Here is a 25,649-nt window from a genome sequence, read left to right as displayed (position 1 = left end):
GAATATGGGCCTAGATGATATTTATGTAATTGGGCTAAAAATATCCTGCAATTATTTGTCGCAGCACTAAATACACATACTTCTTCAAAAATAATTGTTAAAAATTCTCTGCATATTTATATTTCACAGATAAAGTATGATGAAGAAAAATGCCTGCTTACTTTTACACTTCTGTGGTGATAAACGCACTTAACAAGAACGGTTTTCTACATATATATTTGCATTCATTGTCAAGTGTACATGTTTGTTTGGTAAATCAGACTAAGAACAGATATTATTGTAAGTTTACAGATTATCTGTAAGTACACACGTTCATATAATACACATGGTAGGGCTATGTTTTGGAGTCCCAAAATCCCAAGTCTTCCAGGGGACCGCAGCAGCAGTTAGCGTCTCCTCTTCGAGGGCAGTCGCGGTGGAGCAGGTGCTGTGCTGCTGAATGTGGAGCAGGTGAAGAGCTCGAGCGCTCCAGCAGGAGGCGCACGAGCGGACAACACCAGCGCGCGCCTTCGGCAGTGTTCAGCAGTCAGTGAGGAGCGAGCGGCGCGAGCTCAGTCCAAATGAACTGAGAGACAAAAACTTCACCTGAGCTCCACACGGCGCGGATAAAGACGCGTTATTACACACAGCGCGAGAAGGTAAGACCACTCTCATTGAAGAAAAAGTGAATCTGAGGAGTCTGAAGTTCTTCTTGCGGTTTTCTGGAACTAAATATCGTATATGTATTAAGCTCTGTGTCACTGCACACAGCCCTCATCTGTGATAACTGCCTGACAAGTATAAACTCACTACTTTATCAGCTTTTCTGGCAAACAGGTGAGAACAGCTGGGGCTTTTCTCTAAACTACAGCGTATGCAAGGGTCTTTCTCTTAAGATATGAATATCCCGAGTGAAGCAATTAATAGACAGCACATCGAAGAAACATCTCTTCATGAGGAAATTTTACAGACTGCCGTATTTGTCCATGTTGGGGAAGGAAAGCGCCTCATGCTTCCTTCCTTCACAGGCAAACGTTTATGGCTTTTGTAAATTGTCCTCTGCTGTTCACAAAACTGAATATACTTTGTTGTGGTCAAAATCAGTTTCACTCTACGTTTATGAGCGAGTGTCTGCCCTTACTAAGCTCCACACAGATCCTGTTTGGATATCTTTATCCTGCTTAGTGCCCCAGACTGCCCTAACTCCTGTGTTGTTCTGTAGTATTCCCAGAAAAGCACATTGTTTATCACAGTAACGTCATATTCCCTGCCCCTAATAAAACATTACTTTACACTGGGAAATGTCAAGCGAAACATCCCAGATGCTTTGAGAATATTTACTTTCAAAGAAAGTGTTTTACGTGCCCATATGCCAGTGTTTTTGTAAAGGAATATGTTCGCAAAAGACAGTATTTTCAGAGATAAGTAATGTGATGCCTGGGATTCAGCCTCTCTGATTTGCTGGAATGCAAGTTACATGCTGGAACACGTGCTTGTTTTCTTATTACTTCCCTGTTCTCTGCTCTCTGTAGTTTTGTGCCTTTACACAGCATCTCTAGAACTGTGCGTGAAGAGATACTCACTGGACCTGTAGACCTGCTTACGTGCTGAACTTTTATCAAGACACAATCATCATCAATGAGGACACTTGGCATGGCTGTGTTCAAGCAACAGAAAGTGGAGGATTTTTATGAAATTGGAGAAGATCTTGGAAGGTGAGTAATATGAATAATGAGAATAGGAGAACCTATAACTGTCAAACCACTACAAGTTGCTAGGGTGCATGTCTTTTGAAAGTCTGTTTGATGATCTGCCAGTGTGTGTTCATACGAGCTGGCTGACAGCACTTTTGCTGATGCTCGAGAAGGGAAGGCTCTAGTGACATCTCTGATCAAATGAAGTAAAATGAGAAATTTGACACTGTCTAGGGTTGTTCCTTTTCCACAATAACGTTTTTGGATGGGTTGTTGTTGTCCTAGATTTTTGTGGACAGGAATGTGAGTATAGTTTAAAATCAATAAATCCCAAAAAAGAGAAAGCTAATAACATTAATAAGAGCTGTCATATCTCATTATTGTTACAGTGGATTGTATTCCTCTTGTGGTTCGGCAGTCATAATTCTGAATGTTTTTGTTCTCTCTTGTAAAAACACATCACTAAAAATCCCTCCCAAAAAGGCAAGACCCTTCTGTCATTATTAATTTAATGAACATCAACTGTAAAAACATACAGCAGGGGGAAGCTATAAATCCATTCAGAATGGAAGTGGAATTACACCATGTAGTTGCTTTTAAGCTTTCAGGAAAGGTGTTGACTTATACTCAGGTGCTTCGAACTTTGCACTAAACTGGTGACCAAGAAGTAGCTCCTTTTTTCTAAACATGAATTATAACCTTTAAAAAAAGGCAAAAAAATAACATGTCAGCACGTGGGAACAATTTCCTTTGTCACAGTGAGGTTATTTCCATGGAAGAGGCCAGCTAGGTAGACATGGCCTCTGGCTAGCAGGTGGATGTTTGTTATTGTTTTGAATTTATCGTAAGAGAATGTCCACCATCTGTTTGACTGGTTAACATCTTAACAGACTACTGTAACACAGCTGTCCTACACTCCCAGAATTACCTACTGCAAATGTTTTGGATAAGGTTCTGCAACTTGAATGCAACTTTTGCCATTTTAGGGTGTAATGATTTCCATGTTTTAGGAGTAAATGATTTTGTAGACAAGACTCCATACTTTATGTTACAATGACTGCAACTTGCATGTCCTTATGAAACTGTAACAAACGCTACAAAACAGCATAACCAATACAGCTATAAATACAATGGGCTGGGGGCTTAATTGCTCAATCATTAGCAAATGTAGTGGGCATAGCAAGGTGTAATCATTCAGTGGAGCTCATGTCACAATCATAGTGAGGCAGTTGCAAGGGTTAATCACTCTGCAATTCATGAAGGACGTTTCCTTTTTAATAGATTCTTTGCACTGTGTCTGTTAAATGTATTTCATACAACAGAAATTTTCTGTGACATTTTTTGGAGTGGATACTTTTCAGTCTATCACTTTGATGCACTCTGAATGATACAGTTTCAACCTGTAAAATTAATTAAGTCATTCATTGTCTATAACCAGGGCAGCACAGTGGCGCAGCAGGTAGTGTCGCAGTCACACAGCTCCAGGGGCCTGGAGGTTGTGGGTTCGATTCCCGCTCCGGGTGACTGTCTGTGAGGAGTGTGGTGTGTTCTCCCTGTGTCTGCGTGGGTTTCCTCCGGGTGCTCCGGTTTCCTCCCACAGTCCAAAAACACACATTGGTAGGTGGATTGGCGACTCAAAGATGTGAATGTGTGAGTGAATGTCTGTGTTGCCCTGTGAACGACTGGCGCCCCCTCCAGGGTGTATTCCTGCTTCCAGGTAGGCTCTGGACCCACCGTGACCCTGAACTGGATAAGTGCTTACAGATAATGAATGAATGAATGAATTGTCTATAACCACTTAGTTCATAATCACAGTTCATTGTTGCGGTGGGTACGGAGCCTACTGGGTGTCACTGGGCACAAGGCAGGAACACATCCTGGAGGGGGTGACAGTCCTTCACAGGGCAACACACATTCACTCACACACTACAATGTAAAATTATAAAATAAAAATAGAATCCCATTTATAATTTCCCCATGAGTTTATATATATAACCTATGGCTTTGGGGAAAAACTGGGTGTCACATGAAATGTAGCATGACAGATAATAGTCTGTTTAATGCCATTTTTTGAACCACAGTTCATTAACTATGAGCCTAATGTTTTTTTCAACGACATCTAATGAGAAGGATGTGTTTCTTGGACCCACATAAATGACTTCCCTATTACTGAAACACCAGTGACACTTGCGTGACAAATACCTTGAAAAAACAAGACTTGTCTGGTCTTGTTTTGCTACTGTTTTAGAAATACTATCCTTATTATTCTTTATGACATGAGTTAGCCTGTTTTCATATCAGCATGCATGAAGATTTACATTATGAGAGCAGTGTGTATAATTATCTGCCAGACATTGCCAAATTTTGGCATTAATGTTCATCCAAAAGGGAACATTTAGATAACATTGAAGTGGAGAACCACTTTTAAAGTTTTAAATGTGTAACAATAACCCAATTTGTCATGTGGGGTTAAATGTCTTACTGCTGTTGTTCACAAACACATTTCACTTAAGTGAAAGAGGAAACAGTATGTATGTGGTTTGACGGCATCACTAAACCCACTGTGATCTGTGAGAGTCAAGCAGCTACCTGCTAATGGAGAGGTGAGAGGAGGGGAAAATGGAACAAAAATATATAATTGAAGTGAAGGAAAGATCTAGGCAGGTGAAATAGTTCTATAGCCAGACACTCCTACATGTCCCACTATTTCATTGTGTTCCATGTGGGTGAGGGCTGTCTGTCACGTCACATCATGAATCACTCTCCAGCACTGCAGGGGGGTGACTGAGACCTTACACAACTCTTCCCTGGTGGTTGGAGGCTGGCTTCCGATATGGCTTTTACAAAGTCTACTTGATAGAGTGCAATCTATTTCCAGTGTGTGCTTCACAAGTACTCTCTATATTGTTAGATCACTTCTGATATATGCTTTAATTTATTCTCTGCACAAAGGAAGCTCCACTGACCACCAGAGTATTTGACATCTTTTGAGTTCAGTTTTTCTCAGTCTGTTAGTAGTAGGCTGTGAGAGACTTCGTGCTGCATCATGCATTGCAAATAAAGACGTGTCATCACTGCAGCAGTTCATGAACAGCTATACATTAGTGACATTTGTGTAGATACCACAAACACATTAAAATTTGCCACCTGCATGAAAGTGAAAGTATTAGTTTTAAGTAAGATGCTTGCATATCGTTGCTTAAACACCAGCGAGACAGTGTCAGCTCTCTAAGAGTTTTCTCAGTACTTTTTAATTTTTTTTACTAAATGCAGAACTGTGAAAAAAGTAAAACAACATAGTTTTTTTCACAGAGTTGTGGTTAAGCAAAGAGGAAGTGATATGAAAGACAGATCACTGATATGAGACTGTGTACTTGTTCAAAATTGTATCAAGTCCTGGATTCATACCTTGGGCCACACTGTAGGATATAATTCCTATTTGTTCTTCTTATTTCTTCTTATCCTTTTTTGAAACAGTTGTGTATCTTTCCTGCAACTGGCCAAAAGGAAGTTTTGTCATATCGATGTCCCACATGTTCTTACTCAAGCAATTTGAAGGGTGAGGGGTTCTTACATGAGTTTTGTGTTGTCAAGCTAAGGTTATAAATATATGTCTGGAATCTTTGTTGTGTTGAAAAACATAAATTTTTTGCATACTTTAAATGCAGTTGATCGGTTGTGAATGTTGGTATCCAGATTTATGTCTTATAATTTTAATCAGGAGCTCCAAGTCTACCATTGCTAAGAAACAAAAATTTACATTTACATTTATGCATTTGGCAGACGCTTTTATCCAAAGCGACTTACAAAAGAGGATCTAACATTCGAACTACAGCACAAATTATACAAACTACCTTACATTAAGTGCAATATGCCAGGAAGTAAATAAGTGCATTAAAGAAAGACATTCAGTGCAAAAGATACTCTCGGAAGAGCTGGGTTTTCAATGATTTCTTGAATGCAGAGAGGGTTTCTGTTGCTCTGATAGTGCTTGGAAGCTCGTTCCACCAGCGTGGTACCAGAGATGAGAATAGCCTCGACTGACCTGTACGGGGGGTTGGTCGTGTTAGTTGGCGTTCCTTTGAGGAACGGAGAGGGCGGGCGCTAACGTATAGTTTTAAGAGTCTATTGAGGTAGATGGGAGCAGAACCAGTGAATACTCATCAAACATCAAACATCAATACTCAATACAAACATCAATATTCAAACACATGGGTATTAGACCCTTCTGTGATTTAGCACAGTATGACGTTCTGGACCTGGTCTTAAATTTGAAAACGTAACTAGAAATAATGAAAATCTTGAATTGAACATCCATGTGTCTATAAAACAATAACAAAAACACATCTAAAATACGTGTCTCCTGTATTCTGCGTCGCAGTGAGGTTTCGATTATTTTTTTATTTTTCAGTGTGTGTGGCTGTGCTTGAAACATCAATAAGACTGCGTAACCTTACTGAAGACTGTATGAGAGACAGATGTACAGAAAAGATTACATGTCATTTACATAAAAGACTCGGGGAATTCTCAACTTCTCACATTTGTTAGCAAAATTAGCCTTGTATCTCCAACACTGCATGAAAGTAGAGAAATTTAGACACCATTGCTGACTGACTTTTAAAAGATATTTGGAAAATTGTGTAAATTTGTACTCTTTCCCAGTCATATTAATATTGCTGTTTGTGGTGTGACATTGTGTGAACAGCGTCATTAACCTTTAATGTTTGGCATTAGAAACCTGCATTGCTTAGTACAGTAGAAAATGATCTAGTAAGGCGTTCTTAATTTGCATTCTGTATCCTGTTTGTTAATAGAAGATCATAATATATTTTGTTGAGGGGGAGGGAAAATGCTAGGTCCTAATGATGTGCTCTGTCATAATTTTGCAGTCAGAAGAATTTGTGCCATCCTGATTTTAGGCTGACTGGAAAAAAGTTGCTTACACTCTGCAAGTGTTCTCTGATATGTACAGAAAATCAATATGAAGTAATAGACAATCTTTGTGTCGGTTTGATGGACAGATATGTTTATTTATAGCAAAGAAAGGCAGCGGGCCCTGTCCAGACTTCACAGAACATTCTGTGAGTCCCTTCCCCACACATTTGGGATGTCCCCACTGTACTGCATACCAGTGAGCTCTGAAGGGTTAGGCTAGGGTTAGTATGTGTTATTTCTTTGTAGAAAAACCTCAGAGTTAATTCTGAAATGAAGTGCTGAGATATAATGCGTGGAATATTAAGCTGATGCAGAAGGCAATGAGAAGGAGTCAAGTCTGATTTCTGTGCACAGCAATGTGAAGAGCATCAGCGTGGGAGGGATAATGATGTGTGTGGGTTGTCTGTCCCCCTCCTCCCTCTGGAAAGTATAGTGTCTCAGCAGTGATGGCAACCAAAGTAAAGTGATTTTTTAGTCTCCATCCACCATGTCTAACCTTCAAATATTTATGATGTCTGAAACCTACATGGCTACAACATGATAAAACGGTCCTTGTCCCTTTTTTACTTTGTAACTGCATAATAAAACTAGTAGATTTTTTTCTATGCATTGTTTATTTAGGCCTGTAATGCTGCACAAATTCGTCATTGATTCAGTAAAATACAGTATTATCTTCAGATGCATTTTTCACTTGAAATAATGCGTATCAGAAAATGTCCACTAGGTTAAACCATTTAATAATAATGTGCAATTATTTGTCATTGTAAAACATACATTATATCTGTGGCAGTGAACACACACTAGTGCACTAGGGGCTGTGAACACACACCCAGAGTGGCGGGCAGCGTTTGGGGGTTCAGTGCTTTGCTCAAGGGCACTTCGGCCGTGGATGTTGCTGCTGGTGCTGGGGACTGAACCGGCAACCTTCCGGTACCAATCCCTGTCCTCTAAACATTAGACCAAGGCTGCCCAAAAAGAAGGCAACCTTATTAAAGTACAATATTAGAAACAAATATTTTGATTAGTAATGATTTGACACTGTACCAGTGTACCCCACCAGCTAATATGTAATATGCTATAGCAAAGCTAACACGTGCTACAAGCTACCATACATGTCATGATACAAAAGTAAAATATGATACATTACAATATGCTGAGATGTTAGTCAATACTATGCAGTATGATACATGATATTGTTACATGCTCATCATACTGTCATAATTCTCTTATAATGTACTTATAATAAACTACTGAGCAATTATATATGTGTTATTTGTGTGTGTGTGTGTGTGTGTGTTTGTAAATGACCAATCCTTTTAGGATTCTACATTTCTAGTGCATCTGCTTCTCTGCATACGTTGTTAGCCTCTTTTCTCACTGTTCTTCAATGATCAGGACCTACAGAGCAGGTGTTATTTGGGTGGTGAATCATTCTCAGCACTGCAGTGACACTGATGTGGTTGTAGTGTTCTAGTGGTATGAGTGAATCATGTGAGTCATATAAACCATATAAATTTTAAATTTTTGTGTCACAGTATATTTTTTCAGTGTATGTAATACACTGTATATGGTTTTTAATCCTATTCCTTCTTAAATTATGTTTTGCAAATAGTTTTCATTGCCTTTGTGAAAAGCAACGTTCACAAACTTTATAAAACTAAATATTTTGAATCATAAACTGTGTCTTAAAGTATAATGATGTCGTATTATTGCCAAATTAACCAGCCTTCATCTAGTCCCCTATTAAATTTGTAGCTCCTCTGAAAATTCTTCATGCCTGTATTATTATGATGATGAAAGTAAATGGGTCCTGCAATAATAAAAAGTGTCAAAATATTCCTTTAGACTATTGTTGAGTCATGAATATGAATATTGTGTTGGCGCCACTCAAGAACACAGCTAGCCAAGGCCTCAGCAAGGCTAATAACCAACAGCTGTTGGGAGTGGAAAGTCCAGTGAGACCAAGAGTTGTCAAAGCTGTTGGCGAGCTTACAGCAATGTCAGCCAAAAAGCCTGCTATGGGAACCTCAGCCTCCCTGTAAGCCATACATCCAACAAAGACTGCCTTAGGAAGGGGAGAAGGCTTTAATGTCGAGGGCAGTTTGGTGCGCGATTTACATTAAATGTATTGAGGGTACCCTGTTGGCCTTTTATTATGGGTTATGCTTTTCACCTCAGTAACTTTTCTCAGTAAAAGCTGAAAAGATAAAGGTTTTCTTTGACCGTACTCTCTTGAGGATCTTTTTATGCAGTTTGAAAACTCTCTTATTTTCCCCCTTTGTCAAAAAATCAGATGTGTGAGCTATTTGTTCAGTGTTGTTGCTGTAAAGCAGTCCAGATGGCAGAATATTTGGTTGTGTGTCTCTGGGGTAGAATTGTAGATGTAATAGATTTAAAGAAAATTTGAGATGTTCACTCATTCTGACCCCCCCCAAGTTAATTTGGTCCCAAGACTTTATGAGAGAAAGCCAGCCCTAAGGCTGCACATTCCAGCCAAGCCTCTTGGGTTTGATGTGCTGTGTATGGCTGTGTGAGTTTTACCTATTTATCTTTACTCTATGTGTACTATAGGGACATAGAGGGACCCTGGGTAGAGCTCTCAGAATGTTTAATGCTCTTATCTGGTTCTGGCATCATTTCCTTTATTGTGTTTAGGTTCTTTACTTTAGCAGACACAGCATTCTTCCTGTGCTATAACTAGGCCTTCAGGCCTTCACCACACAGAGCAGTTTTTACATATTTTATGTGACTGGTAACATCAAAATGGGATTTTCCCACAGAAACACAGGCAATGTTTACTGGAAGTGTACTAGAATGTCTGTCAGGGAACATACCCCTTCGTTGACTTCAGAATTTTTCTCTTTTCCCTTCACACTCCAGAACCCAAAACAGGGCTGGCAGGTGAGAGTGGAGTGGGGTAGTGTCTGGTTTAAAATTAACCCAGTTGCCCTGATGAGTGCACAGAGCCAGGCAGCCTATCACAGTCTTAGGAAGACCTCTCAGTGGGGCCCCATGTCAAACACAGGAAATAACTGACCATAATCATCTCCTAATCATCTGTTCCCTGTGTTAATCCACTGTGCCACAGTCTGTTGGACTCTCAAATATGGCAATGGCATGCTAATAAAATAAGTGGTGAAAATACAGTTGGAAGGATAGTCTGTACCTCTGAACAATAGTTCAGTGCATACTGGAATATTCTGTAGCTACAAATCTGAAAATAATATTTCCAAAGAACACAGCGTAAAAGTCTTTGAATGATAGTTAAATTGGGATTTATATTAAACGTCTATATCAAATAGCAAAAATTTAAAGAAAAAAAAAACAAAAAACTGTTTGGGCATAGTCTTAATATTCTACTCAATGCATGTGACTGACATCCCTTGGTCTCACCTTCCCAGTGAGTTACACCACTAAACCAGACCTATACACAATAATTTCAGCAGAGGGACATACGTGAACCCGGAATGTGAATGCCATGTAAAAACCTTACATTACTTGTACAATAAAAATAATATCCAGCTTATGTATGGTAATATGTTATGAAAAGCTTTGAACATATGGATAGATGATCAAATTAATGAATAAACAGGTGATAGACAGAGAGCTTGATACCTCTTTGTGCTTGCTAGGTTAGCCCTAGCTTGTCGGTAGCATTTTGTCAGCAAATGTCTTTGATTCCTCTATAATGGGCTAGACGGAATCTTTCTTCCTCTAACACATCTCAGGCAGGACACATAAGCCCACTTTATGTCTCTCAATCGCTCTGTACCTCTGTGCTATCTCCACTCCTGAGCTGGCCATCTGGAGTGAGTACTGGTTTTGCTCTGAGTAAATGGGCCAGACTGATATGGAAGGAAGATAACAGATGAGCTAGAGCATCAGACACAGCCCTGCTTAGTCAGCTCTGAAACAGTTTCCTTTTCAGGCCCTCCCCACTAAGTCCTGTGGTGATGCATCCTCCACATAACTGCAGTGACGGGATCATATGCAAAATTTGTCTCAGAGACAGAGAGACATTCCCTGTATATTCACCTTGTTCATTGTTCAGTTATTGGCATCCCTGAAAAGGACATGGAACAGCTGTGAGCAGAGGAACTTACTGGAAGAATGTGTAATGATAGGGAAATGTGTGGCATGAAGTATTAGTACATTGGCCCTCTCTGTCTGTAGTGCTTATATTTTGCTGCACTACATACACATTCACCTTTTTGGGTTGGATGCCTAGTATTTATTTATTCATCCATTCATTGTCTGAGAACAATTATCCAGTTCAGGTTTGTGGTGGATCGAGAGCCTAGAAACACAGGGTGCAGGACAGGGACATACACTGGATGAGTGTGTCACATGGCACTACACACTCACACATTCACTCACATACTCATAACTATGGACACTGGTTACTGGCCAATCCAGTGACCAGTGGGTGTTTTTGGATTGCGGGAGGAAACTCACAAAGGAGAACACCTAAAATTCCTTACAGAAAGTCACACTAGGTGGGGCAGGAACCCACATCCCCTGCACCCTCGAGCTGTGTGACAGTGACTACCTGTTATACAACTGTACTTATTAATGAATTACCTGTAATGATTATTTGAGGTTAGTGACAGTAAAACACGTTATTAGTAGGCCTTTTGTACCGATATTTTAATTTCATGTTTTTGTGATGTGTTTTCTAGACAGTGTTAGCTGGCAATATGTTGAAATGTCCATTTGTCTGCTTTCTTCTGTTTTGACCAGGCAGATAAATTGTAGTAGGGATGTCTGTGGTTGCAGCCAGCAAGTACACATTGAAGTTGTCATGATACATAAAATTATATTTCTGTCAGACAACATTAAACATTGGTATATGCAAATATGGTATAATATGTTATATGCGAACAATAATCTCCTTGATATTTACAGTGCATTGTTGTTTGTATACAGAGAGAAACACAGCCAGAGTTCCCTCTCAGAAAATGTTGAGCACTCGAGATAAAAAGCGGTTCTCCGCTCCTTTTTCAACCCTTCAAAGAATGCAGTGTGATCCCCCTAAGGCTCATGTCTGTATAACTTGATACAGCATGTATCAGAAAAGAATGTCATTCTTGAGCTCTCATGTGCCTGTTTAAATGGTGGTATCAAATTTACCAACAGGAATTTAAAACTTTTTGTTTACTCTAGACAGATAATGTTGAACACTTAGGAAGCTGTTTTGTAAGAATGTAGGAGGAAGCAAGACCAGAAAGCCTGGCTCAGTAGTAAATTCAGTGGGAGGAAGGCATTTCTCTACTTGTGTGTGTGTGTGTGTGTGTGTGTGTTCATTCTTCCTACTCCATAGCTCTCATGTCAGGGTGGCCATCTGAAGGATTTCCTTCTAAATTCTCATTGTGTGGGAGGTGTTTTGTTCCCAATTTGGTGGTGTCACTGAGAGAATATCTGCAATCCAACTTCTATGTTATATTGTAATTAATATCTCTTTGACTTTTTACTTCGGTGACTAATCAATTATTAATTAGATGCGGGGAAAATACAACAGACAAAATAATACTTGAATAAAAAATAGATAAATAAACACGCACACACCAGCATGGTGACACAACAGATAGTGTCAGTGTCACACAGCTCCAGGTGCCTGGAGGTTGTGGGTTCCAGTCCTGCTCCAGGTGACTGTCTGTGAGGAGTTTCGTGTGTTATCCCCGTGTCTGCGTGGGTTTCCCATTTTCCTCCCACAGTCCAAAAACACACATTGGTAGGTGGATTGGTGACTCAAAAGTGTCCATAGGTGTGAGTGAATGTGTGTCGCCCTGTCAAGGACTCATGCCCCTCCAGGGTGTGTTCCCTCCTTGCGTCCAGTGATTCCAGATAGTAGGGACATATTTTTCATACCGTTGTACCTTCTCAAAATATAATCGCAGTATAAATTATTACCATGGGGAGGGGCTGCTCTGGCAGGCTGTGCTGAGCCTTATATCTGTGAGCACATTTCGAGTGAATTTAGCTAAACACGCACATGCACGCACACAGCGCACACCGACACACTTGTTGATGATAAAAACCCATTTCTGAGAGAGCAAATTTCAGCAATGGGTGCTGAAGGAAAAGAAAAGTTCGAAAATAAGCAAAAAAAAAAGGCAGTCTACACTGTTTAAAAGCACAGCTAGTGCTAACAGGCACTTGTGGTTTAGCACATCACAGCAGATTATTCGGTGAATTGAGGCTCAAAACACACATATTTAGAAAATAAAACCATATACCTGTGAGCATAAAGTCGAGTGAAGGATTTTCTGAATATTTTGTGTTTCCAGCTTTCTTCCTCTCTCCTTTAACCCAAAGTCAGCGCTTAACTCACAACAACTTACAGTGGGCTAGGCTTGTGTTTTTCACCATTTTACAGTCTGTGAAATCAGCAGTCATTGAGGTCCCACAGCGCCCCCTCCCTGTGGATCTCTTAAAAGCACATGACAATTTTAGTTGACTTTTAAAGGCAGAACAGAAATTTGACACACGACATGAATACTGCCCTCATTTTGAGATACCGTCCACATTTTTAAATACCGTGGTATACGGTATTATCGTTATAACGCCCAACCATAACCCACCATGACCCAGAACTGGATAAGCAGTTACAGACAATGAATGAATGAATGAATGAATGAATGAATGAATGAACACACAAATTACATAATGAGCTCAGAAAAAAAAACACTTTCCTTCTTGTGGTCCTTCTGCTGTGATTTGTCACATGATCAAAGGAGAGAACTTTATGTACATGCTCAGCTGTTTTTACATGTGCATTCAGAATCAGTAGTGAGTTGTAATAATTTGGCTTTCTTATGTCTTTCAGTGGACAGTTTGCCATAGTGAAAAGATGTAAAGAGAAGAGCACAGGTGTGGAGTATGCAGCCAAGTTTATAAAGAAACGATTAAGCAAAGTGAGCAGAAGGGGAGTGCGACGAGAGGATATCGAGAGAGAAGTGAACATCCTTCAGCAGCTACAGCATCCCAACATCATCTCACTTCATGACATCTATGAGAATCGGACCGATGTGGTGCTCGTACTGGAGCTGTAAGTGACATTCACACGGAAATCCTATCCATGGAATATTACCAGGTTTCACATGAGTCCTGAGTGATCTATCATATATTGTGGCGAAACAGGTATAGAATAGCTAACTGCTTTACTGAAATTTTAAATGTTATCAATACTGTCTGGCAGTGCTACATGCTGTAAATCTACAACAAGTATTTATTGTATTTATAGCTGGCATATAGCTAACACTATACAGACTTTGAGTACTGGTTGATAATTAAAGAACATCATCAAGAACCCCTCCAAGGAAAATATTTTGCATGTTAACATGTCCTTGTGGTGTTAAGATGCATCAAGAGTGAAATGAACAGTCATTACAGAGCTTTTCTGATTTTAAATTGCAGTGTTCCAAAAACACAGATTCAGACAGCAAGCTTTTCCTATGTCACAAATCAAAGCTGCCAGTGCCGTGGAGCAGTGCACATGAGCCGCAGGCAAATTGTGGTGGGGTGGGTGGAGATAAAGATGGGACCCTTTGACATATCATTAGACAAACAGGTACATCACAACCAATAATAAGGTTTTACAGGATTTTATTTTTGGGTAACTTAGAAATATGTAATTGTGATGAACAGAGTTGTTGTTTTTTTCTTTTGCATGTTATGTGAGTTCTCTGAAATTGCTGTGAGGCCTTGTGGATTTGTTCATGCCCTAATGCGTGCAGGGAAGCATGGGCACCCAATTAGGACCAATTGTTGGCTGAATTTAATCAGGGCTTTTGGTGAAAGGCAGGAACTGTCATTGACAGTCGGTTGCTCACAACTTTAAGCCAAAAACATCTATGTTGGACAATTGACACACAACATATTTTTCCAGTGAAATGATGTGCTAATGTTACGGTGCTGTACTTGCATCATGTCAGTGACGGAAAAAGAGAAAGGAAGTTGGAAAGAGAGTGAATGTTTTTGAAGTTCAGAGAGATAATGGTAGTATGATATTGCTTAGACTGAAGTACCAATATGTTCTGTGGTTGAAGACAGTTTCATGATGTAGCAGAGGAAGTATAGGTTTCTCTTCTAATCTGGGTTTGCAGAAAGTGAGAAGTAGTTTATTAAAACATCAGGTCAGTAAATGCATGCAAGGCTTAACCTCAGTATGAGTGTAATGAAGAACCATAAATGTGAAATTGGTGGCAAACACTTTGTAATGTCTGAAATGACATTGTTTGATGCATTCTATATAAATTAATCAGACATTGCATTATTTTCTGTTTATTATGTTCTTTCTTTTTTTTTTTTTTTTAAATAATGCACACTCTGAAAAACCGTTTACCTTCACTGCTAAGGCTGAATAAGCGAGCTGTGCTACTAAAAAGTGGAAAGGGCTAACACTGCAAAGGCATACAAACAACTATTTGTTCCTTCAAATGTCTTTTGTCCAACGAATGTAATGAAATTCATGACCTAAAACACATATCAACATTTCTGCTTAATAAAACTGCTTTCATCCCTCTAGCACTATAAACAAATTTAGTGATTACACTACTCCTTGCATTGCCTAACATTTATTTTTCTCCTTTTTCTAACCTCATTTTCTTTTCTGTTGTCCATTAATCCCCAGCATATAAAATTATGATTTTAACAATAAGAACAACAAGAAACTTTTCTTTTTTTTTATCCCTTCATCCTCACTTAGAAGCCTTCACTTTTTCTTGAATTATAATTATTGAGTTACTTGCTATTAAATCTTATGTCATTATGAAAAGTCAGTATGAAAATCAGAAAGGTACACTTTGTGCTCTCAAATATCTAGGCACCATATCTAGACAAGTCTCTACCAATGCCCTTGAAGAAACATTGTGTGAGTAGTTGTCTACAAGCATCCTGAGAACAGGTTTATGAAAACTCAAATATGTGTTGGTGTTCTTTGTGTTATATAATGTGCTACTCACATATAAAAGTGTGAATTAGCATTGGGAACATGTTTAGTTTATTTTGAATGTATTTGTAGGGTATCTGGAGGAGAGCTCTTTGATTTCCTGGCACAGAAGGAATCTCTGAGTGAAGAGGAAGCAACTGAGTTCATTAAACAGATCCTTGATGGAGTGAAGTACCTACACTCGAAATGCATTGTACATTTTGATTTAAAGGTATGTGCTTTGTTCCTGTACCTTGTTGTAAGATGCTGTGATGGCTTATATAGTACACAGTATTATATCAACTCTACCAAATGTTTATTTTGGTATTTTACCTCTATTTTAAGAGCACAATAGCCTTACCATGTCAGTAGACTTGATCTGTCAATTGATTGCCTAATTGCTTGATCAGTTCATTGTACATGACATTTTTAAGTTATGCTTATATTGTCACTGTCAAAGAAAAACATGTAATTCAATTTTTGCCAATTTTTAGTTTGAACACAGCAGCTGTCCTTCACATTGTGCGAAAACGTCACAATGAATGGGCAAATCGAAAGGCTTTAAAATTATTTGGAATATAGTCTTTTTACATTGATGTCTATTGAAAGTTAATGTTTTTCCCTCTTGTGTAAAGTTGCTATAGATGTATGTTTTTCTTTTGGCAGGGGTGATATGTTTGTAAAATATATCAGTTCAACAGGTCATAATATTCATATGTCATATTTTATGTGTGTATACATTAACTGTTGAGGCAGAACTAGTATAATTTATATACAAAACCCATCTATCTAACCTGATAAACTAACTTGATAACCTGCAGAATTTTACTTTATTGTCCCTTCCAGGATAGGCCTACCCTAGTGTTTAGTACCAGTCCAAGTTTATCTCACATTTTCATTGCAGTATATTTGCTTTTTTGACATGTTTGCCAAGTTTTTTTTTAACATTCACATACTGTATTGTGCATACTTATGAGGAGAAGGGAGGAATAGGAAATAGAATTGTTGCTATGGCAGCTGATCGTTCCTGCTTTGGCCTTTTTAGAAGATCTGTCCTGCTGTGCACTCTGTTGCATAGCAACACCTGTAGCTTAGGATTTGCATAGAGCACTAACGTACCTGTATTCGGGCCCTAAAGAAATAATTTTTTGCAGAGGCTATTTTAAAGGCGCATACATCAGTAATATAAAACGGAGAAAGCAAGCATCATATACATTGCCTAAACAACAGCACAGCGTGTTTGTCTGTTTGGACTCACGTTCACACGTGCACATTGTGTTGTCTGGCCTGTGTCCAAGCATTCAGACACTGCAAGGTTATCAGACACACATGAAGAGGGATGTCACCCACGCTGCTCTGCCTGATAATCTCCATCCTGTTTTTCTAAGTGCTGCGCCTCCTCTCAATCTCATTTCTCTGCTTTCCCACTCCATAAGTGTTTCTAAGCATATTTAGCACCAGACAGAGCATCATCATCCTGGTATACAGATTCTTAGGGCACAGACTCTTTTTCCAATAAAAACCTGATGTAGTCCAAAATACTGACATAGTTCAGTAAAGCGACCATATGTAGAAGTAGTCTATATTTAGTTGTTAATGATCTTCAAAAATGTCCATTTGAAGTACAACTTTTTAATGTCTAGCAATCTTGCATAGATTATTTTGCCTATTTTGTTTAATATCTCTTCTCCTTGTATTTCAGCCTGAGAACATTATGCTGCTGGATAACAATGTCCCACAGCCACGGATCAAAATTATTGATTTTGGCTTGGCACATAAAATCGAAGATGGTGTGGAGTTCAAAAATATTTTTGGAACACCAGAATTTGTGGGTAAGTCAGAAGAAAGTCAGTCCTACTTTTTAAATTACGCGGTACAATATGTATCACTCCATGGACATTTACAGTGAATCACCTTCTGTATCATCCAGAGCTGAAACTCTATGCCATATGTAGTGCATCTAGCATTATTGTGTTATTTGAAGTATCTCTCTGGTAATGTCCTATTTTCAGCTCCAGAGATAGTCAACTATGAACCTCTAGGATTAGCCTCGGACATGTGGTAAGTACTTTTAATATGTTGGCACTTTATGCTTTGCAAGTTGCCAGTGTAAATACATGGCTTAATTTTGTGTTCTCTCCTTGTCCTGCCTCTTTACAGGAGCATTGGAGTCATCACATACATCCTGTAAGTGTGAACCTGGGAATGTGGATTCTCACTTTCAGGTGTTATTTCTGTGGGCTGGTGTATCAGACCCAGATTATTTCTACACATAGACTCCATTGGATTTCCACTCTGTTAATCCCTCAGCTTGCATTTTATAACCTGATTTCCTAGAGTACTACACATAGGTAAATCTGCTATTCTGGAGAAAACAGTTGGATGTACTTCTTAAAAACAAAGCTGCCAAGTAGGGTAATTTGTAGAAATCGAAGGGTAAAAATGTCTCATGTTACTGCAATTGCGAAAAAACGTTTAAAACAGAGCAAACATTTAAGTTCTAATAAACCTAGCTCTAAAGTCTACACCACCTTGGTTTTGTTTTCACCTTTCAGACTGAGTGGTGCTTCCCCATTTCTGGGCGAGTCTAAACAGGACACTATGGCAAACATTTCTGCAGTGAACTATGAGTTTGATGAGGAATTCTTCGGCAGCACCAGTGAACTAGCTAAGAGCTTCATCAGACAGCTGCTGACTAAAGACCCAAGGTAGGACATCTAATAAACACAGTACAGTGAAAAACAAGGTCAAAGCCCTTCCATGTCAACATGTAGAAAAGCGAACCATTAGAGAGGCTAATACTAAATTTCAGACTTCAGAATTCTCTTATGTTTTGAGGATGGGCTGAGACATGTTATTGTTACATCATCAGCCAGGAGATTATGTGTGGAGGGAATGTACTATTTGATTTACATTTAAAATTGCCTTCAGGAAATATGTGTAAGAACTTGAGAGGATTGTACTAGAGATGGAGGATTGTTCTGTATGTTCTTGCCCTTGTGCTTCTCAATGACATTCCCCTTTTTTGTTTACTCTACAGAAGGAGGCTAACAATAGAAGGTGCTCTTAACCACCCATGGATAAAGGTAACCATCTGGATGACTATGCATGTGACAGCATGTATGTGTGCAGTGCCTGTGTGGTTTGGTATTAGTGCCTTCGTAAGAAAGTGTACTCACTTGGTGGTGCCTGACTGCTGCAACATGCCACTGTATACGGATCTGTTTGTGAAATTCTGTATAACATCAAGACGATGAAACAGGAGTCTACAGAAATTGTGCTTATGTGGCTTAACAGAGTCAGATAAGGTAATGTTTTGCTTTGTGTGAAATAACCTCACAATTTGTGATTACATGCATCTTGGGATATCTAAAACACTACAACTTCTATTGTTGATATTACAAGAAGGGCATGCATCAATGAACTCACCTCAAGTACCAGCATCATTTTTACTCTAAGAGTCAAGTAAAGCGATTCAATAATATTGCATATGCCACATGAAGATTATCTTGTTGGAGAGCTACCAGTCATCTGCATAAACATGATATTTTGCAACTTCAAAGCTCCTCAGTGTTAGGTAAGCCTACCCATTAATGGAATGGACTGAAGACGGTGCACCTTTAACTCTTTTCTGTGTTTGCATCCTTACCCCACACTGCAATTCCCAGCATGTTAATGAAAATGAGTGCTGTGACTGACCAAATGCACAAGCTGTCCTCTTATTCATTTTCCATTTGGTTCTTATGTCTAAAGTCCTACGAGAATATGGAAGGCAGCTGCTCAGCCCCCAAAACCCAGAGAAAGAGTGAACCATGTCCGCTGAAGACCAAACGTTTGAAAGAGTACACGATCCAGTCTCATTTCAGCATTTCACCTAACAACACCTACAACAGCTTTGAGCGCTTTGCCCAAGTGGTGCAGGAGATCTCACTCATGGAGACTGGCCTGAAGGAGGTAGCTGATACACGAGAGTCCATTCATGAAGACATTGAAGCTCTTCTCTTTGTCTATAATGAGAAGGAGGCATGGTACAAAGAAGAGAGAGAGTGTGTGCATCAGGGGATCTCACAGGTCCGTTATGAACTTAGGAACGTTGAGGAACTGAGAAGGAGGATCAAGGAGGATCTGAGGGTGACAAATGCTAGTCTGGACAGCATTAGTGACCACTATCTGAAGCGACAGGCTCGCCTGAACTGCCTAAGGGAGGAGCTGGACACAGAGCTGCTCTGGCTACAGGAAGTAGTGGGCTCCATAAAGAGAGAAGTGGAGAACGGAACACGTTGCTCCACACCTGTCCTCAATAATGAGGTCAATGAGACTTTAAAAGAGCTGCTGAGCAGGGCCTGTGGAGCAGAGCCGTGCTGCAGCTCGCAGACACAGAGCAACTCTGAGTCTGACTGATGAAGGTCTTCAGGAGGTTTGCATGCATTTCCATGCAATTTATTTTTCGCAATTCTTAATTTATTTCCTGAACACTTTATGAAGGTCAATGCATGTATGAAGAATTGTTTTACGGTTTTATTAAAAGGCAAGCTTTTGCACTCACAGGTCTGAATAAGCCACTTTTTTTTTTAAAGTGCAATATGTTAATTAGGCACTGTTTAAAAGCAAATGGGTTTGGACTTGCAGTATTGTTGTTAATTATTAGATTAATATTTGTAATATATGGCGTATTTAAAAAAAACTCTGGCTTAGGCTTTAGAAGCACCTTTTAAAATGGTTAATGTCATTAGTTGTAATATATCATTAATACACAGATAAATAATAGCCACAGCAGAATACTCAGTGGGAAGTATGTAGTTGGAATACATTTCATAGGTGAACAACAAAGGTAACCTGGGTAAACATTTTCTGTGGTATTGGAATAATTGCTAATTGTTTAAAATAATCACTTGAGTGAGTTTTAGAGATAGAGGTTGCTTTTTCCTTGACTTTATTTTCTTTCTTTCTTACAAATGTCAACATAATTTCATGTATTATTAAATAAAAAGCTTTAATTTATTCATTCCAATGCAATTACCTGACATGTAACTGTTGTTGTGAGCTTGCATTTTAAGCACTTGGATGTTTCCTTTATTTTATAGCATTGTTTGATATGAACATTGATTTAATTTCTTTCTGCCCTGGAATAAGGATAATTTACTAACGACCTGATCCAGGTTGTTTCACTGCTTGTGGTATTTCTGTGAACACATGAAATAAAAAAAATGAATACTTTAATTTTGGGAGTAGCGTATATCGTAAGCTGGATTTGTAGAATTTATTCTGTGTTGATAGCTGCTGGAGTATAGCCAACATCATATAAAGTAGATTTAATGTAGAAGCTACATTTTGTGATAGTGCTGTTGGTTGTAAATTGTGGCTGTTACACTGCAGTTTTTCCATTTTTTGTTGTGTGCTTTTCTTTTTAGCCTTTGAACCCTAGACAAGCTCTGGTGCGCAGGCAGTCAGTGGTCAACATTGAAAACTTCAGGAGGCAGTATGCTCGGCGGAGATGGAAGGTAATGTTTTGAATCTTGTCTTGCAGTCTTGAAGAATCTGTCTTTTGTTATGACATGGTCACTGAGCGTGTGGTGAAGAACCTTTGAATGTGGGGTATAGCTGTGTTTATGATTTATTTTTACACACTTAAGAAACAACCATGTGCTACATCGCATATTTGTCATCCACTACCTTATTATACGTTTTGTTGTTCCTTTTAATAGTTCTCCTTCAGGATTGTAGCTCTCTGCAACCATTTGACGCGCATGATGAAGAAGCCACAAGTAAGTTCTTTTAATTTTCCTTCTCTTTGCCAGACCTTTCTCCACTGCAGGGATTTTCCTGATTTAAGTCGGTCTCCTGTTTACAGAGTGCCATGACATTTTACCCGAGTCAGGTCAAATGGTGGTATATCCTGTTTACAGTAAATGGTGCAGATAGCCTTCACATCTGTGGTATTTTTATTTTATTTTATATGGGCCTTCAAAAATATTCTCAAACAGCATTTTTTTTTTTTTTACATTTTTATATTTCTCTGGTAGGCCCCGGAACTGGATAAGCGGTTACTGATAATGAATGAATGACTGAATGAATGGTGGCATTAGTATTTATAGTAGAGTAATAGTATAAAGTACTATTTATGGTCATTATTGAAAACAGACATTCTATGTCCAGGTTTGAAACGTTTTGCTGAAATATGAAATTCTAATTTTGTTTATTTGTTAAACATTTAATTTGTATTTATCATAGATGCCACAGGAATGGATGGCTTCTGATTATGTCTGTTGTATGTAACAGGACAAGCCTAAGGGGGGCTATGTGGAGCGCACAGTGGCCATGTTTGAGAGGGACTGTGAGAGTGACCAGGAGGAGGAGGTCATCCTGAGGAGACCCAGGACCAGGAAGAGGAGCAGCACCTCCTGAAGGTCCTTTACATAAATCGATGGGTCTTCTGTAAGCAATGAGACATCAGTCTGGAAAAAAACCCACACTGGTGAACAACAGTCCAAGTTGTGCCATTCAGTGGCACACGCCCTTTAAAGAAAAGTGTTTTATAAGAGGGGCTGAGTCATGACTAATGTACATAGCCTCAGCCGCACTCATACATACAGTTGTTTGTCAAATAACTGCGTCAAGAAAAGCGATGCAATAAGAGCCAGGTATTACAATAGTGTGTTTTTAAAGCTGTGCACAAAATGGGAAAGGAGAGAAAGGATTTATAATTGTGTGCTTCTAAAGTCTGAGAGTGCAATGTTAAACATAGAAAGTATCTGTCTGTCTGAACTCTGTGGCTCTGCAGTCTACTGTCTATAAAAGTGCCTGTTGTCTTACTATGTGCCATGATATTTTGCATGTTTCACTATATATATACATATACGCTCTTTATAAACTCACCAGTTTAACCAATGGGACTGTACACATTACTGGAAAGGTAATTTACATGTCATTAATTAGTTGTGGATTTTTTGTCTTACAAGTTCTCAGAAGGAGTTCCCAGAAGTTCTCTATTGTTTCACGTTTTTAGAAACTAACCTAGAGATGAGTTCATTTGAAATTACAGGGAATTGCACAATACATTTTATTTTCTGTCACATTTTAAAATTATAGGTCAGCAAGCCAGGTGTGTGAACCAAGACAAAACCAGTGGCCATATTAAGACTATTCTTTATTTTTTTAAGAAAATGTGTCATCAATAATTTTTTAAATCAGGGCAACGTTATTCTACCTCACACATTTTAGGAGGCAAAATAAAGCCACATCACACTTCTGGTTTTAGTGATTTTTGATACACTGATATACTGGCCTACACCTTAGTGTCGTATGATTAGTGGAGTAAACCTCAACTTATCAAGATTTATCATTTTAAATGCCATTCTAAGGTGCTGTGTTTTTACAGACAAAGCACAATATCACAATTGCACAAAAGGAAAACAGCCACCAAGAAAAAAAAAAACTCAGTGCCTGATAATTTTATTAATGACACAGTTAGATACATTAGATGAGACGTTTGACACACCTCTTCTTTATAACAGTATCTGAATTCCGTGGAATAGGTTTGACGATGTGTTGAAGGCATGGTTTTCTCCACTGTATTAGGTAGCATTGTCTGTTTCAGTTTTAGAGAATGTTGTTGAGGTTTGTCACCTTGTCTATAAAAAAGTCTTTAAAGCTGGGTGACATTTTTTTTCCAGAGCTATTTTGTTTTCAGCTTATTTCCGAGGTTCCCTTTTATTTGTAAACATATTTAAATGGCCAGTGCATGGTAATGTTTACTGTAGCTCTTTCCTGACCAATACGGTGGTTTTGTATTTTTTGTTTCTGCATAAAATGTATTTGAAGTAATAACTAACTGAGTTGTCTAAGGGCTGTGTCTCTAAGGCAACTGCCCAGTTTTGTACAAACAGACAAACAAAAATAAATGTTTAATATATTTATTTCTTGTTTATCTCCTGGAATGGTTTCTCAGTGTGTAAGGGAGCCAACATGGATGCAGTATAAAGCAAGTTGCTGATGATGTATGTTTATATGTAAAGAAAAATAAATAAAATAATGCTTTTACGTCGTTTACAACCACCGTCAGTGGTTCTCTGCCATCATCTTTGGATTGTGATTTCTGTTCCTTTCATCAGGCAGCCAAGCCTTCTCACAAGAGCTGTGTTGTTCAGGATCATTTAAGCTGAAAGCAATTGCAGACAAAACTTGACCTCAACCAAAAAACTATTGACTGTGAATAAATGTAGGGCAGTGGAACAGTGCATCAGATATGGAGAAGTACCTTTGCCTTTGTTCATTTCATTTCCAGAGATGAGAAGTTAAACAACCTTTGCTAAATCCTTTTAAATGTCATGTAACTGAAGATGCCTTAATAACACCTCAGCATTGCTGCCAGTGCAGCTGAAATGACACTGGCTCACAATGGGCAGTAGAATCAGACATGTTTAATAGTTTTACCCCAATGACTGAATTTGGCCCACAGGTCCTCTAATAAAGTACATTTCAGTTCCAGACTCTTGTCCCACATATTTTAATAATCCCCTTACGCACAAGGTGCTTAAATCCTTTTATTTGTTTCATTGTGATCATTAGCACATTGGCCCGTTGTCCCAGCCCATGGTCTACACTAATACACAGAGAAACTAACTGTATTGCTACTCTGTGATACTGTGCCACAAAGCCTGAGATGCTAAACAAAGACTAAATGTTAAATTGATACATTTAAAATGTTAGGTGGCTGTACTGATGGAATTCGCAGAGATAAGATGCTGTAAGGCCAGTATAACTGGTTCCCCTCTTGTAAAACTAATGTGTGTGCAAGGAGACAAGATTGTGTGTGTGTGTGTGTGTGTGTGTTAGGCACATTGTCTTCCTTTTTTCATTTATCGACAAAGACTTTCTTGAGACAGCTACAGGTTCTATTCAGACCCCTTACACTCCGGTGCCTTCCCAGTGCAAAGTTGGACAGAACGACTTGTGAATTCTTACAGATATAAAACAAAAGTGGAGCTTGATGTTCTCCTATTGATGATCAATTTTTTGTTTTGGCCAGATCACATTTTTTTTTTATTAGAGGATTTTCTTATTACATTTTTTTCTGTTGACTTTTCCTGTGCAAGGGAACTTTTTAATCTCCTCAATATCTCCTAAAAAAATGATCTTGTATGTATTGGCCATTTTTATAGCAAATTATATAAATAAAGAGTGCTTTCTGATAGTAAATGAAACCTTACATCACAAATATTAATGTGTGTGTTGGGGGGTGTTTTGAACACATGAACTACCATCTTCGATGCACACACAAACAAACAAATAAAAGACACACTGAACTGACGTCAATGTCTATTGCCTCCTGCTAAAGCATTTGTTGATCTACACAGACTTTCTGCAGACTCAGAGTTGCACATTTTGCCTTTTAACTTCCTCTGGTTTCGTCAGGGGAAGAGGAAATAGCAGTACTGATGACCGCTGGCAGCTTACATTCATTCATCTGACATTCTGAGCACAAAAAAGGCCATTTTTGGATAATCTGGAACAAGTTTTTCATCACTAGGTCCTAACCGTATCCAGACCAAACCCTGCAAACTGGTCTCAGATCATAGGCCATGTTAGTGCATTTAGACCTAAGGGTCAACAATGTCATACTTTAATAGTGCTGAAATAGTAGATGATGATGGGTGTCTTTCAAGCTTGTGATGTAAACCCTTAGGTCCCTGGGGGACTTGAACAAACATGGAGTGAAATTGGAGGAGAGGCTATGGCTGCTTGTAAAAGAGTGATTCATCAAGCTTAGAATGCAGCCATTACTAACACTATGAGTAGGATCACAGTTCACGCTGTGGGTGGATCACTGTTACGATATCTCTTGCTGCTGCCAGGGTGTAAAGGTGGCTTTCTTTGTTACCTTTTTTTTTTTCAAAAATGTTAGGCCAAAAGCCATAATGCGTATTAATGGACCTTCCTATCCACAAATGTCAGTATCTCTATCCAAACTGATGTAAATGGGGCATTTTAGATTTTGTTTTGTTCAATTATTAACAGCTGGCCTTGGACGACAGGGCACAAGTCACATGATAAAGCAGAAGGTTGTTTTACAAGGGTGTAGCTAGCAGTACCACAAAATAAATAAATAAATA

At 38.8% G+C, this 25,649-nt stretch overlaps 1 protein-coding gene across 1 annotated transcript; it reads left to right on the top strand.

Moving 5' to 3' along the window:
* Positions 1-529: 529 nt before the first annotated feature.
* Positions 530-23,721, top strand: dapk2b (death-associated protein kinase 2b). The gene is made up of 12 exons (XM_066669260.1): positions 530-638; positions 1,512-1,694; positions 13,435-13,656; positions 15,631-15,769; positions 17,240-17,369; positions 17,550-17,598; positions 17,698-17,724; positions 18,093-18,245; positions 18,578-18,623; positions 20,949-21,038; positions 21,243-21,302; positions 21,817-23,721. The coding sequence occupies exons 2-12, from the start codon at positions 1,618-1,620 to the stop codon at positions 21,940-21,942; spliced, it is 1,119 nt and encodes a 372-aa protein (XP_066525357.1). The 5' UTR covers positions 530-638; positions 1,512-1,617; the 3' UTR covers positions 21,943-23,721.
* The last annotated feature ends 1,928 nt before the right edge of the window (positions 23,722-25,649 follow it).

This window comes from Hoplias malabaricus, chromosome 4, assembly GCF_029633855.1.
Source record: "Hoplias malabaricus isolate fHopMal1 chromosome 4, fHopMal1.hap1, whole genome shotgun sequence".
Lineage (NCBI taxonomy): Eukaryota > Metazoa > Chordata > Actinopteri > Characiformes > Erythrinidae > Hoplias > Hoplias malabaricus.
The sequence above is the reverse complement of the archived record's forward strand: the minus strand, read 5'-3'. Positions and strand labels throughout refer to the sequence as shown.

Excerpts from the sequence above, each read along its gene's own strand:
- dapk2b (XM_066669260.1), top strand. The coding sequence starts at position 1,618 with ATGAGGACACTTGGCATGGCTGTGTTCAAGCAACAGAAAGTGGAGGAT. Across the intron at positions 17,599-17,697 it reads GGATTAGCCTCGGACATGTG|GAGCATTGGAGTCATCACAT; the intron begins GTAAGTACTTTT and ends GCCTCTTTACAG. Across the intron at positions 18,246-18,577 it reads CTGCTGACTAAAGACCCAAG|AAGGAGGCTAACAATAGAAG; the intron begins GTAGGACATCTA and ends TTTACTCTACAG.